We start from the raw sequence: 16,001 nt of genomic DNA, 5'->3' as shown, positions 1-16,001 counted from the left end.
GGGTTAGGTTAGATTAGGTGTTATAGCATTATATGAAAGATTAGGTTAGATTAGATGTGTAGTATATGGGTTAGGTTAGGTTAGATTAAGTGTGTAGCATTATATGAAAGGTTCGGTTAGGTTAGGTTAGATTAGGTGTGTGGTATTTTTTATTTTAGTAGGTTATTTTACGACGCTTTATCAACAGTTTAGGTTATTTAGCGTCTGAATGAGATGAAGGTGATAATGCCGGTGAAATGAGTCCAGGGTCCAGCACCGAAAGTTACCCAGCAAGGTGTGTGGTATTCTCAAAGGTTAGGTTAGGTTGGGATAGGTTTATAGTGAATACTTGCCACTTATAGTTGTGGTGGACAGACCAGTGCCACCCTTCTTTTAGAACTCGCACAACTTGGGGAAGTTCGCTTTGAATATGTGCTCGGCAAAGTAGCGATCGAAATGCTTCTTCTTTCGGCCGAACACTGGCATCGAGTACTTGACGAAATATGGCTGTCTTCTTCATTCACGAACGAGGATTTTGATATATAAGTAAGGTAAGTGAGTTGGTCGGGTTGGGTGGCTTACAGCTCTCCCTGCGATCACATCTAATTTATACTATTCTATAGTAGGCCTATTATTTTCAGTTTTTCTTAATTCCCTATAGTGCCTGGAACGTAATTAACCACGTATAAGATGTCACCAGTACAGGTATATATACAGTTCAATAAAAAGGAACTGTTTCCTTAGTCGAACCTGTACTTGGTATACGAATTTACTTTTATTCATGCAAATTTGCTGCACGTGTAAAATCGCCGATAATTTTATTTACCAGAGTTGGCAACCCTCAACGCAGATTGCAAAATGTCATTGTCTCCAAAAATTGACTTTCATTCTTTGCTTTGGAACCACAGTTTTGTTTGTATGCGAATTGTTTACTGCGTAGAACTATGTAAATTAAATTTAAGCGTGATATATTTATGGTGAAACGAGCGTTGAGCGACTTCCAGCGATTCTGGAATAGACACCGACAACTTGAAGTGCCAAAATAGAAAACAAAAAAATCACACTCAATCGCTTTCACCTTCATCTTGACGGGATAATAAACGTCTAAACTAACCTAACCTAACCGCGTCGGTTTCTATTCCAAAATCGGCGGAAGTCGCTCAACGCTCGTTCGTTTAACCAAATATTCTTTTAGAATTAATTAGGAGGCCGATTATTAAACATTAGTTGAGATGGCTATCAAATATCTATCTAGGATACTTTATGAGCTTGTCATGACTGAGATATCTATTGTTAATTGCTTTTATTTATATCAGGAGGCCTTGACTGACGAGTATAAGGACTGGCGCTCTTAGGGACGGAGATTGAAGTTCGGGACGACACAGAAGCAAGTTACTATGCTAAAGATGTTTAGGATTAGTGTAAAACTTGCCTATATCTCCTATAGTGGTTGGGACATAAGTAATCTTCACCTTAATCTATACCGGTACTCATTTTAGAGTTGCATATCCCGACGTTTTGCAATGCCGCATATTTCACTCATAAACCACTTGATCAAAACGTAACAAATTTCGGAAGTATGTCCTATACGTCGCGACTAACACGTCATATGATTAGAGTATCAAATATAAATAACCTTAGACATCACAAATTCAGGCTTACTGTAAATTAATCATGACGTTCAAAATTAGGCTAAGACATTCAAAACCTCACAATGATTCATTTGATACTTTTCCTTTCAATACTTTCGCCATGACAACTAAAATACAAAAATAGGGTGAGATTACCCGTCATATGATTAGAGTATAAAATATAAATAACCTTAGATATCACAAATTCAGGCTTACTGTCAGTTAATCATGACGTTCAAAGTTAGGCTAAGACATTCATAACCTCACAATTATACATTTGAAACTTTTCCCCTCACCCCACACGCAGCGATGCGAGCTGACTTCAATCACTGCCCTCGTGATCTAATACAGGCCGTAAGGCAGACCACGTGACTCCCTTAACAGCTGATCGCGAAAGGCGGTCTTTCAACCATATGACTTAGTTGCAGTGCATGAAGAATAACATATATTTCTCTGAAATGCAGTGTAATTGCGTCAGTAAAATTTCAAACAGTGATTGTGAGACACTTAAGACACAATTTACTTGCAATTTAAGGTATAATATTATTTTTGGTGTGAAAATTACGTTGTTGCAGGCAAAGTTCGTATGTGTAATACCTGCCTTTATTTCGATTAAATATTGCGCCCTTATGTGGTTAAGTGAAATTTTGGTCTTATAAACAGTAGGCTAAATATGTGTAATAATATATACCTGAAAGTGAAACACTGACTGGCATGCAAAGTAAGTTGTGATTAGGCCTAAGTGCAGCGTTACCGATGTTACTCTTGTCTAATCCATTATTGTTAGTTTACCGTATGTGTCTTATTAAATTTAAATTATTGCGCCCTTTTTATTTGTGAATAACCTACATTATACGAGTAAATAATACGACGTTTGATAATATACACAATTTGAACTTAAAACGAGATACATATAGTATATTACGAAAAATTATACCCTATAGTTTTCATTACTGTTACAGTATCTAGAATTGTAATTAGTTGAAATAAAGCACTCATGCTTCATTACGAAATTCTTGCACATTCATTTATGCACGTTTCAACAATTTTCAGTTGCATCGCACGCATATTTTAATGTATTGAAGTTATATGTTATGTTTATTCTATCAGTACTTGCCTTATTTTCATATTCGCAATTATGCATTATAATTAATCATAACGCTACGTGTAACTCATAAATGCAATTTGTCTACACTTCAATTGTATTTATTCGTTTCAGACGGTACTCCAGTCTGAAGTCTGATTAGTTTAATATGTTACTAGGGCTAAACTAGCGCTGAGGTAGTTCCCTTCGTATTCATACATCTTGCATATACAAATTAGTTCGGTTCGTTCAGGATTTTAATATGCCTTGCTTATAGGATCAAATGCATCTCCACAAAAAATAAATTCAACTGTTTTCAGTTCAGAAATTACCGGAACTATACCTCAGCGCTACTAAGTAATATGACGTATGTACATTTCATAGGAGGGACTGTGGTGAATTTTCTACCTATAAGTAAGGACGGTAACCGTGTTCTGAAGTTTATCCTAAAAATATATTCTTCTTTATTGAATCTCAAAACCGTTTTCGTTCTCAACTTAAGCCTAAAATGTTGACGCAGATAGGTTATGTTAACATGGTAAATTCTCTTCACATAAAAATAACACAGTTTTATTTATTATTCCTGCCACATTATGCAACACATTCATGGAACTTATGCACATATTACATTGAATAAAAATTTAATTGTATTATTTATTTGTTCCCTACTATACTGGGTTGTAATGAATTGTATTTATCTAACCTACCAGATTAACACACAACTGTACATACACTAATTTCATAGGAGGGACTGTGGTAAATTTTGTACCTACAAGTAAGGAAGGTAGATGTGCTAAATTAAAATCACAATATAAATAATTCTTCTTTATTAAATCTCAAAATAGCTTCCATTCCAAACTTAAAATGTTGATGCAACCAGGGGCCTGTTTCACAATGTTTACAAGCTTTGTAATTTGTAAACTTTGCTTGTAAATTGTAAACTTCTGTTTCACAATCTTTGTTTGTAATGTTGAACTTTACAAAGGAAATAAAATCTTTACAAATTAAATTTTGCTCATTTTACAAGCATTCTGTTTCACAATGAAGGGTAATTTTACAAACGTGTAAACTTTACTTGTAAAGTTAGCACATTTTTCTACAATAGCTCTGAGATGTGTAAAGTTTGATATTGCAACAAATTCTGAATAAATACAATAAAGATATATTTATTAAATTAATTTTTGAGTAACTGGGTAATATTAAGAATTAAACTAGAGCAGTTTTGATGTTATTAAGTAGTTCTAATGACTCAGACGAAGATATTGAATTTAGGCCTAATCAAACAAACACGTATACGTAAAATTTTCCGGCCAAGAATTAATAATACGCTCGTATCATTGTATGAATTTAATGAAAGGTTTCGAATGAGTCCCGCGCTATACTTCAGAATACCGCATGCGTATTTATATACGAAGACTGTATTTAATAAATAATCGCACTTAAAAAAAAAGTTCCCTGCACAAAAAATAAATTAATTCAATAATACAATAACGACACTGAAGTCGTTTCCAGTCCCGTTTCGCTGGAATCCCTCCTCCAACATATGGGACATCACATCCAACTTGGAAAAGTGGTGCCCTAACCTCAAAGCGAGAACTGTATTGTTTTGCATTGGTTTAATATACTAGCTGTCAGTCCTGTCAGTTCCGTGCGTTAGTAGATAAGCACGGAATTTCTAAGTTATGTGTGCAAAAGTGCCCATAGGGTAATTGATGTTGTTAAAAGAGTTAAATTCAAGACAGGTTTTTGATAATAAATACAATAAATAAATACTTATTAAATTGATTTTTGAGTAAGTGGATAATATTAAGAATTAAACTAAAGCAGTTTTGATGTTATTAAGGAGTTCAGATGAAGATATTGAATTTAGGCCTAATCAAACGAAGACGTATATGTAAAATTCTCCGGGCAAGAATTATTAATATCACGTTCGTATGATTGTATAAATTTAATGAAAGGTTTCGAATGAGTTCCGCGCTATACTTCAGAATACCGCGTAAATATTTATATACGAAGACTGTATTTAATAAATACTCGCTCTTAATAAAAAAGTTCCCTGCACCAAAAATAAATAATTCAATAATGCAATAGCGACATTACTTACGCGGTATTCTGAAGTCGTTTCGAGTCCCGTTTCGCTGGAATCTCTCCTACAAGATATGGGACATCATATCCAACATCCAAAAGAGAAAAGTGATGCCCTATCTCCTAACCTCAAAGCGAGAATTGTATTGTTTTGCATTGGATGCATACTAGCTGTCAGTTCCGTGGGTTAGCAGATAAGCACGGAATTTCTAAGACATCAGTGTGCAAAAGTGCCCACAGGGTAGTTGATGTTATTTACTATAGCACAGAATTTTTATGCTGCTGATGGGATCACTAGTGTTTGTGAGGTTATGGATGCAACATTAATAAATACTGATGGATCAACACAAAAAATTAACGTGATTTTGTGGTTAGATATCGTAATTATTTTATCAATTGCATATTTTTACGTGGACCAAATCTGTTATTTACTTATTTGACTGAATTTTGTGCTAACTTTGCTTATTTAAGTAATACTGTAGACGTATTGGTATTCTCGACCAATCACAAAAACATGAAACTCCATTGTAGCCAATATATAAAAATCTAAATACTTTTAATTATTTTTAACAATACTTTATATTTTCTGTTGGTGAAATATGAATCAGCAAGCTTAGAATAATCTATTTTAGTACAAAATATAAACATGTATATCGACAGTACTAAAAATACAGCGATTTTAGCTCTGCTCCTTAGCGATTTTAGTAAACTGTCATTGGCGATATTGTGTAACCAATAATGCGTATTTGTAAATTTCTTTAGCTGATTTTGCAAAGTTCGTCAGACTTTACAAACTAATAAAATAGCATTGTGAAACACAATTTACAAGCATTTGTAATCTTTTACTTGTTATTTGTAAATTGTTAACTTGTAATTTGTAAGGATTGTGAAACGGGCCCCAGGTTATGTTACCATGTAAAACTCCGTTCACATTAAAATAACACAGTTTTGTAATTATTTCTGCAACATATTATGCAATAAGAAGTGTGAAGGGGTCTTATACACACATTACACTAAATAAAATTGAGCGCCGACACGCATTAAAGTAATATATTTCACTCAGCTTCGTATACTCAAATAGAAAAGCCCGACTCATCGAGTGACGTCACACAACCTGCATTACGGCCTGGTCTAGATCACGATGGCAGTGCTTCAATTCACTTCCCGTTTAACGACACTGTTGCCAACCTAGTTGAGCTGGGGCCTGTTACACAATGGTTACAATCTTTGTAAATTGTAAACTTTGATTGTAAATTGTAAACTTCTGTTTCACAATCTTTGTTTGTAATGTTGACCTTTACAAAGCAAATCAAATCTTTACTAATTAAATTTTGCTCACTTTACTAGTATTCTGTTTCACAATGACGGGTAATTTTACAAACGTGTAAACATTACTTCTTGTAAAATTAGCAAATTTTCTATAATACTTCTGCGATGTGTAAGTTTGATATTGCAACAAATTATGAATATACAATAAAGAAATACTCATTAAATTAATTTTTGAGTAGCTGGATAATATTAAGAATTAAGCTAACGCAGTTTTGATGTTATTAAGGACTTCTATGGCGAAGTGTATCAACATCGGTTAAAAACGCAGTAATCATAGATTACGAAACGACGGTTAAACAGTAACAGTGGTTAAAATGTAATTTCTGTGCACCATTCACAATTACCGATTACTTAAACATGGCTAGCTGACACCCCATTTAACCAGAGTAATGTCTATGATGGTACACTGTTTCTACAAAATTACTAAAGGAAAGCATCCATACCGCCGCAAAGATAATAGTCAACGTCTAAAAACGGCTGCGCTCACTCCGTTCTACATTGAAATGAACGGGTCCTACATTTTCGTTTTGCATTTGTTTGCCTTTGGGCGCTGTTATATTTGCGAGTTGCATGTCTTTGCTTTTCAGTGCTGTTAGGTTAAAATCGTACAAAATAGAAAATTGAATGCAAAAATGATTATATTCCAATGTGAGGTTGAAGTATCGATAGGCTCAATTACTAGATTTAAATATATATATATATATATATATATATATATATATATTGTGATTTTTATTTGTAACAACAATGTAATTTATTTGTCACAACAGTAATTCCTTTCTACAATTCACCTTAAACGCTCTCGTCAACAATTGGATCCTCACTCAACACAGTATTCGTTATAGTACTCCACCGACGACAATGATAATTTACTTGGACTATTACGCACAACAATGAACTGTTAATCTTAACTAATATTTACAAAGCACTATTTACAAATCAGAACTACCAGTTCTCAGTTCACAGTTCTTCTATCTCAGTCACTCGAGTTCACAGTATCTCGAACCACAGACCTTCAGAGACAGTTCACTGTACTCGAACTCGGGTCCCTCCAACTGCGGTCCACTGCACTCGAACTCAGGTCCCTCCAACTGCGGTCCACTGCACTCGAACTCAGGCCTTCGGATGCTGACGCAGATGCGGACGCACACTCGAGTCGAACTCCGGCTGGCTTGCTTGCTCTGGCTTTCTCACTGACTGAATAACTGAAAACTCTGACTGTAGTTCGCTGGCGACTGCTCTTTTATAGCAAAATCATAGTTGCGAGAACCTTCTACAGGTGTGTAGAGAATTATCTCATATCTCTACATCGACAGACTCCTGGAATAGTCGAGAAGGTCGTTCCACATCCACTGCGTCAAGTAGCAGCTGCGCGCGCAGACTCGTCGCGTGACGTAATACACCCTCTCTCTCTTCTCTCCACCGCGCGACGTCACTCAATGTTCCGTTGAGCCTGTGCGATCTGCTTTCTTGCGGGACGCTGGTCGTGAGTTCGATTCTCACGTCGCTGTCACATTGCCCCCTCCTTAGGGCTGCTCGTCCCGGGCAGTCCCTTGGTAGACGGCTAATCGGTCCAGATGCACCACCATCATCTTCCCTCGAGGTTGTCGCTGGATCCGGTACACCACGTCGTTGATCCGGGTCACCACACGGTATGGTCCATCCCAGGCACGCTGCAGCTTTGGTGATTTCCCTTTGGTCCTGGTAGGTCGATACAGCCACACCAGGTCGCCCTCCTGGAATCCTGCAGAGTTGGCCAATCTGTCGTAGCGCACCTTCATCCTGTCGCTGGCCATTTTGAGGTGCTCTCTGGCCAGTTGGTGAACTCCATTCAACTTCTCGGTGAGTTCTGCCACATAGTCAGTTGCTGGCTGGTCGGCGCTGGGTGGCGTGCCAAACAGCAGATCACAGGGCAGGCGCAGCTCTCTCCCGAAGACCATGTTTGCCGGTGTCATCCCTGTTGTATCGTGGACCGAAGCTCTGTAGGCCAAGAGGAACAGTGGGACTCTGGCATCCCAGTCTCGTTGATGGTTGGACACCACCTTCCGCAGATGCTCTTCCAAGGTTTTGATGTAGCGTTCCACCATACCATCGGACTGTGGATGGAGGGGAGTGGTCCTGGTTTTATGCACCCCCAGACGCTCGAACAATTCTCCCATCAGGTTGGATTCGAAGTTGCGCCCCTGATCGCTATGCAATTCCCGGGGCACCCCGAATCGGCAGATGAAGTTGTCAAGCAGCGCGTCGGCCACCGTCGAAGCCTCTTGGTTGGGAATCGCGTACACCTCTGGCCATTTTGTGAAGTAATCCATGGCCACTAGCAGGTAGCGGTTCCCGCGATCCGTGACCGGGAACGGTCCAGCAATGTCGATGGCGATCCTCTCAAAAGGAGCTCCCACATTGTACTGCTGCATGGCTCCCCTGCTGCGGGTCCTTGGTCCGCGACTGGCTGCACAGGTGTCGCATCTTCGGCACCATTGTTCCGTGTCGGTTCTCTGATGCAACCAATAGAACCTCTGCCTTAACTTGTCCAGCGTCCTGTTGGCTCCCAGGTGGCCTCCCGTCACTCCAGCATGAGTCTCCTCCAGCACTTCCTTCACCTTGCTCCTGGGCAGGACAAGTTGTTCTATGTGGGTCCTTCCATCGGCCGACTCCCAAATCCTCTTCAGGATACCGTCCTTGACAGTGAAGGATTCCCACTGGGCCCAGTAGCTCTTGTAAGTGGTGCTACGGTTGGCGATATCGGCCCATACTGGTCTCTGGCCGGACTCCACATCACGTAGTAGCTGTCCAATGTTTGGGTCCTCCAGCTGCTCCCTCCTTATGGCGGCGTTATCCCATCCTGGGCTCGGCTGGGCGGCAATTGCTCGGACTGCGTGGGCGCCATCCCGCTCTTCTACTTTCAGGCAGTGTTTGCAGCCATCCGGGCACGGACGTCGTGACAGGGCATCAGCGTTGGAATGTTTCTTCCCTTGTCGGTGTTCAGAGGTGAAGTTGTACTCTTGCAGTCGTTGAACCCAACGGGCGGTCTGCCCCTCCAGATTCTTGAAGCCCAATAGCCAGGTGAGTGCAGAATGGTCTGTCCTCAGATGGAATTCCTGGCCATACAAATATTTGTGGAATTGCTTCAGGGCTTCCACAATGGCAAGAAGTTCTCTACGGGTCACGCAGTAGTTTCTCTCAGCCTTGGACAATGTTCGGCTGAAGTAGGCAATCACCCTCTCTTGCCCGTCCTGTTCCTGAGAGAGTACTCCGCCGATGCCTACGTTGCTAGCGTCCGTGTCGAGCGTGAACTTCCTTCCAGGGATGGGATATCCCAGTACAGGAGCAGTGCAGAGCGCCTCTTTCAGTGACTGGAAGGATGACTCCGCCTCGTCTGTCCACTGGAATTGTCGTTTCTCCTCGGTCAGCTGGGTTAGAGGCTTAGCGATGTTGGCGTACCCAGCTACGAACCTTCTATAATAAGTGCAGAGGCCGAGAAAGCGGCGCAGCTCCTGCTTGTCCCTCGGTCTCGGCCATCCTCTGACGGCTTGTAGCTTCTCCGGGTCCGTGGCCACTCCGTTGGTCCCTACTACGTGTCCCAAGTAGTTGACCTTCTTCTGGAATAGATGACATTTCTTCGGGTTCAACTTCAGTCTGGCTTGTCGCAGTCTCTCGAACACTTTCCTCAGGTTCAACAGCTGTTCGCTGAAAGTCTTGCCCACCACGATGACGTCATCAAGGTACAGCAAACAAGTGTCGTATGTCAGGCCTCTCATTACGGACTCCATTAGTCTCTGGAATGTAGCCGGGGCGTTGCAGAGGCCGAACGGCATAACGGTGAACTGCCATAGTCCCTGGCCTGTAGAGAATGCTGTTTTCTCCTTGTCCTCAGGATGTAGCGCCACCTGCCAGTATCCTGACTTGAGATCCAACGTCGAGAACCACTCTGCTCCGGCCAGGGTGTCCAAGGTGTCGTCAATTCGTGGGAGGGGAAAGCAGTCTTTCCTGGTGACGTCATTCAGTCTTCTGTAGTCCACGCAGAAACGCAGGTCCCCATTCTTCTTCTTCACCAGCACTACAGGTGATGACCAAGGGCTGTCGGATTCCTCGATGACCCCTCTTGCTTTCATGCCCTCCAGTTGGCTGTCAATCTCCCTCTGTTTAGCTAGAGGGACGCGTCGAGGAGGTTGTCTGATTGGGCGAGCATTTCCGGTGTCAATGCGGTGCTGAACTTTCTCCGTTCTCCCGTAGTCGTTTTCAGACAGACTGAACACGTCCTGAAACTCTGTCAGTAGATCGTGGACTTGTCTTCTTTCTCTTTTGCTTAAATTCGCCGGCAATTCTCGAGCCAGCTCTTTCAGTGATGGGTCTAAATCTGGACGTGGTCGGTGACACTCCTCGTTTTCTGCCAGCGACGTCACAGACACCACCGGCTCGACGTTACCTAGTACAGTTCCACTAGGCACCTCCTTGTCCCGATTGGTGACATTCAGGACCCTCACCGGTACCACCTTCTGATTCGGGAGTAGGGATCTGGCCACATAAACCCCATCTATCGGAGTTGTTTGCGAATCGAGGAGCAGGTTTCTCTTAGGTTGTCCGTCCAGTCTTGCCGTCACCACCATCTCGCAGCCTGCTGGGATTGTCACTTGATTCTCCAAGGTGAGTCTGCTGGCCAGAAAACGAGGAGTGTCACTGAACACGTCCTGCCTTAACTTGTCCAGCGTCCTGTTGGCTCCCAGGTGGCCTCCCGTCACTCCAGCATGAGTCTCCTCCTCAGGTGCCCAGGCTCGCCGCAGGACCAGCAGGTAGGCAATCCTCGTCTTCGTCGCTCGGGTGATTTCGGTTGACGGTCCTCGACGTCGGCCGCAGCGACGCTCCTAATCCGGTGCGATGCCGAGACGTTCGCAGTCAACTTGGCTGCCTCCATCCTGAGGGCCGCCGCCAGAGCTGCGTTGATGGTGCGATGCTCTGCTAAGAGTAGCTGTTGTTTTATTTCCGGGTCTCGAACTCCGCTGCGCCGGTATGAGCTACGTACTGCCTCAGGCGAGAACCTGCCCATCCAAAGAGAGGTTTTCCTGGACTTGACCTTGGGAAAGAGGAGACTGGAGATGTAGGTGTTCGTCGCCAACATCACTGAAGAGCATCTGCGGAAGGTGGTGTCCAACCATTAACGAGACTGGGATGCCAGAGTCCCACTGTTCCTCTTGGCCTACAGAGCTTCGGTCCACGATACAACAGGGATGACACCGGCAAACATGGTCTTCGGGAGAGAGTGGCTCGTCCGTGTCTGTTAGTGGGGCTACGTCCGCCGCTCGCCCGCTCGTCTCGTCTCGATTGTAAAAATTGTCGCTCGCGACCTACTTCGCGGTGGCTGCTGTCACCCCTTCGGGTTTTGCGATAGTTCTCTCGGCTCACTTTCTCTATTTTTACGTATTCTCGCGGTTTTATCTGATTTCCGTATTGTAGAACTGACTTTTGGGGGAGTGTCTTGAGGTGGCTGGTGGTGTGCTGTGTTAGTGACGATGTCTGACAGATACTGACTGTTTACAGATGTTGGTTGTCGTCGAACTGTAGTGAAGAACAGTGCTGTGCTCGTACGGGGTTGCGAAGAGAGCGGCGTTCCTCGGCGACGCGGCCCCAAGAAGACCGACGGTGAGGAACCCACGAGAATCTCTGGCTGTGGGTCGGCAGCTGACAGACGAGGAGGCAGCTGTTGGCATCATGCAGCACTGCATGGGGTCCCCGCAGCAGTTCTGTCTGCGCTGGAACAACTACCAGAGCAATCTCACCAATGTATTCGACCAGCTCCTTCAGAGCGAGTCCTTCGTGGACGTGACCCTCGCCTGCGACGGCCACTCCGTCAAGGCGCACAAGATGGTTCTCTCGGCATGTAGCCCCTACTTCCAGTCGCTCTTTTTCGACAATCCGTGCCAACATCCGATCGTCATTCTCAAAGACATTAAATGGCCGGAGTTGAAGGCCGTCGTCGAGTTCATGTATAAAGGTGAGATCAACGTGTCGCAAGAGCAGATAGGACCGTTGCTGAAGGTGGCAGAGTCGTTGAAGATAAGAGGTCTGGCCGACGTCAATGGCGAGCCCGACACCGGGCCCGGATCTACCGGGGAGAGCAAGAAGAGTTGGGATCCTCGGCAAGGTCCGACGCCACAAGACCTGACGGAGAACGCAATGTTTCCACCCACGACGCCACAACAGCAACAACAGCAACAACAGTCCCAGCAGCAACAACAGCAGCAACAGAGCCAACAGCAACAACAACAGCAACAATCCCAGCAGCAACAGCCCCAACAACAGCAACAACAACAACAGCAGCAGCAGCAGCTACAGCAGTTACAGCAACTACAGCTCCATCGACAGAAGAAGAGACGTCGCACGTCTGGGGAACGAAGCAGTGTCAGCAGCCCCGAAGAAAGCTTAGGAGCAGAAGGACTAGAAACCAGTGCTTTAGAGCTGTCACCCCAGCCGCCTCCCAACGCCATGGTGAACTCGCAGGGCCTACCACCGCCTCCACCGCCGCCCAACCACCCCCACGGGCCAACTCTGGTACCGATCCCGGGGGATCCCGGGCTCCCGTTGCCACCCCCGTCACATCCTGACGACATGGAAATCAAACCTGGCATCGCCGAAATGATCCGTGAAGAGGAAAGGGCCAAATTGCTGGAATCTTCACATGCTTGGCTTGGCGCATCTACATCGTCTCTTGCCGACAGCTACCAGTACCAGCTTCAATCGATGTGGCAGAAGTGTTGGAACACGAACCAAAGCTTGGTGCACAACCTGCGGTTCCGAGAGCGTGGCCCACTCAAGTCTTGGCGACCTGAGACCATGGCTGAGGCTATCTTCTCTGTCCTGAAGGAAGGACTGTCGTTGTCGCAGGCAGCTCGGAAATACGACATCCCATATCCCACTTCTGACACCAATGTGATTTTTATTTGTAACAACAATGTAATTTATTTGTCACAACAGTAATTCCTTTCTACAATTCACCTTAAACGCTCTCGTCAACAATTGGATCCTCACTCAACACAGTATTCGTTATAGTACTCCACCGACGACAATGATAATTTACTTGGACTATTACGCACAACAATGAACTGTTAATCTTAACTAATATTTACAAAGCACTATTTACAAATCAGAACTACCAGTTCTCAGTTCACAGTTCTTCTATCTCAGTCACTCGAGTTCACAGTATCTCGAACCACAGACCTTCAGAGACAGTTCACTGTACTCGAACTCGGGTCCCTCCAACTGCGGTCCACTGCACTCGAACTCAGGTCCCTCCAACTGCGGTCCACTGCACTCGAACTCAGGCCTTCGGATGCTGACGCAGATGCGGACGCACACTCGAGTCGAACTCCGGCTGGCTTGCTTGCTCTGGCTTTCTCACTGACTGAATAACTGAAAACTCTGACTGTAGTTCGCTGGCGACTGCTCTTTTATAGCAAAATCATAGTTGCGAGAACCTTCTACAGGTGTGTAGAGAATTATCTCATATCTCTACATCGACAGACTCCTGGAATAGTCGAGAAGGTCGTTCCACATCCACTGCGTCAAGTAGCAGCTGCGCGCGCAGACTCGTCGCGTGACGTAATACACCCTCTCTCTCTTCTCTCCACCGCGCGACGTCACTCAATGTTCCGTTGAGCCTGTGCGATCTGCTTTCTTGCGGGACGCTGGTCGTGAGTTCGATTCTCACGTCGCTGTCACATTATATATATATATATATATATATATATATATATATATATATATATATATATATATATAAAGATGGAATATCTATAAAGGAAAAGGATGCAGAAAATTAGTAGGAATGTGTATACGATCCAGGACCCCATTTACACGAGGGAACTGTTCGTTATCCCAAGATCCATCCATAACCTCTTTTTGTTCAGCCAGTGACATGGAGAAAGAGATATTCGAGTATTCCCCCTTTTAGTACAGAAACTTCACGTTCATGCTCTATCCAAGAAATTCAAGTAGGCTACTGTGCGATAATAATAGTCTTCGAAATAAACAGCTGTGGCTCTGGCCGCCATTTTGCTTTACTTGCTCTACTAATCACTGGTTATCTCTTTTAACCGCTCGAATATGGCCGGTTAGAGATTACTGTGGTTAACCTCCTATTTAAGTCGTAACCGAGGTCGATCCACTGTAAAAATGCTTAACCAGCGGTTAGGTGACAATTTTAACCGGTGATTACACTAACCGACGTTGATGCACGTGGGCACTAATGACACAGACAAAGATATTGAATTTAGGCTTACTCAAACGAAGACGTATACGTAAAATTCTCCGGCCAAAAATTAATAACACGTTCGTATCATTGTATGAATTTAATGAAAGGTTTCAAATGAGTCCCGCGCTGTACTTCGGTATACAGCTTATTTATTTTATACACCAACACTATTTAATACATACTCACACTTAAAAAGGAAGTTCCCTGCACCAAAAATAAATAATTCAATAATGCAATAACGACACTACTTATGCGGTATTCTGAAGTCGTTTCAAGTCCCGTTTCGCTGGAATCTCTCCTACAAGATATGGGACATCATATCCAACATCCAAAAGGGAAAAATGATGCCCTAACCTCAAAGCGAGAACTGTATTATTTTGCAATGGTTGCATAGTAGCTGTCAGTTCTGTGCGTTAGCCAAAGACGTTTTATAGTTTAACATTTGACAGCTGGCGCGACAGTACCCCTCTAGCGGCAGGCTAGTTAAAAGTGTGCACAAGACATATGATAACACATCAGAAAACGGGTTTTGCGTAATTTATTTTATATTTTTTTCCTGTACAGTAAGTGTATATGGTTCTTATTAATTTTACTTTAGAATCCTAGAACTATTTCACACGCAGTTAACCTACAAGTTTCAGAAGCTGGGAATAAACGTAATTCTTTCTGCTCCTTAAAACTGAATCATGGCCCTGATCACGTATCATGGTTTGAAATAATATAATTGTTTGTACGTGGACGGTTAATTCAATTCATTCCTAAATATGTTTATGAACCATTGGAACTCTATATTTCCTGTGAGAAGAGCCAAATTGTAGGGCATATCTCGTAGGGTACATCGCGTGGTGAACTCCTCTCCCTATTTCCTGAGAAATTAACTATTTTCCATACCACAAGTTGGGGGTAAACACGGCCGCTGAGGTAAACTTAAAAATAAAAAAGGGGAAGATTTAAACCTTAATTTGACAGACATTGAGTTATGAAGTTCATTATTTTTAAATTTTTTTTATTATTATTTTGAGTCGCTAATAGTGCTGATATTGTGGTTTAAATTTTTATGGCAAGTTTACCGCAATTTACATTACATTTCCAGTTTTCACACATAAGCTTAATTTTAACTTACCCTACCTATATAATACGTAATTTACATGCACTTATTGGTATTATGACGTAGGTGAGAACAAATGAATACACAATTTTGTTGAAAAAATTGTAACTTCAATTAACTCAGAAAATGTAGGCCTAATTTTATTTTCAGAGCAGAAGTGATGTAAGACAAAAATGGGTAATGACGGTTAAAGTAAACATTCTGTAAAATACAGTGCAAAGTAGCAGTTAATATTGAATTTATTTAAACTATTAGTAGTCAGTGAATAGCACGAAAGATAAATTAATTGCTACTTTGCGCTGTATTTTACAGAATTTTTACTTTAAACCTCATTACCTAATTTTGACTTATAGCACTTCTGCTCTGAACAACTCAAATAATCACTGGTAATGTAAAATCAACACCAATAACAGTCATGCAAATTATTACAGAAAAGATTGCTTTTTATATTAAATTTAAAAAGGCTCTTTTATTTCTTGAGAACCTAATACGTCTGCCATATGAATCCACACCAATACATCAGAAATTTATCGACACAGT

General features: G+C 42.6%; 2 protein-coding genes across 6 annotated transcripts in view; one reads left to right on the top strand and one right to left on the bottom strand.

Moving 5' to 3' along the window:
• Positions 1-1,971, bottom strand: part of Strump (WASH complex subunit strump) — an 88,749-nt gene extending 86,778 nt beyond the window's left edge. For 2 of the 5 annotated variants that reach the window (XM_069818226.1, XM_069818231.1), the window contains exon 1: positions 1,827-1,971. The gene's annotated coding sequence lies outside the window, so the exon portion shown is untranslated. Of the gene's footprint in view, positions 1-1,800 lie in introns of all 5 variants that reach the window. The other 3 variants (XM_069818228.1, XM_069818230.1, XM_069818229.1) reach the window with 3 other exon arrangements.
• A 9,393-nt stretch (positions 1,972-11,364) lies between these two features.
• On the top strand, positions 11,365-13,080 carry LOC138695179 (protein bric-a-brac 1-like). Its single transcript, XM_069819637.1, has one exon. It carries the CDS (start codon positions 11,815-11,817, stop codon positions 13,078-13,080), a length of 1,266 nt encoding a protein of 421 aa, XP_069675738.1. The 5' UTR covers positions 11,365-11,814.
• Positions 13,081-16,001: the final 2,921 nt, after the last annotated feature.

This window comes from Periplaneta americana, chromosome 2 (genome assembly GCF_040183065.1).
Source record: "Periplaneta americana isolate PAMFEO1 chromosome 2, P.americana_PAMFEO1_priV1, whole genome shotgun sequence".
NCBI classification, from domain to species: Eukaryota; Metazoa; Arthropoda; class Insecta; order Blattodea; family Blattidae; genus Periplaneta; species Periplaneta americana.
This window is presented reverse-complemented; position numbering and strand designations above follow the sequence as displayed.

What these genes read in the sequence shown, in the direction of transcription:
- LOC138695179 (XM_069819637.1), top strand. Translation starts at nt 11,815, where the DNA reads ATGCAGCACTGCATGGGGTCCCCGCAGCAGTTCTGTCTGCGCTGGAAC.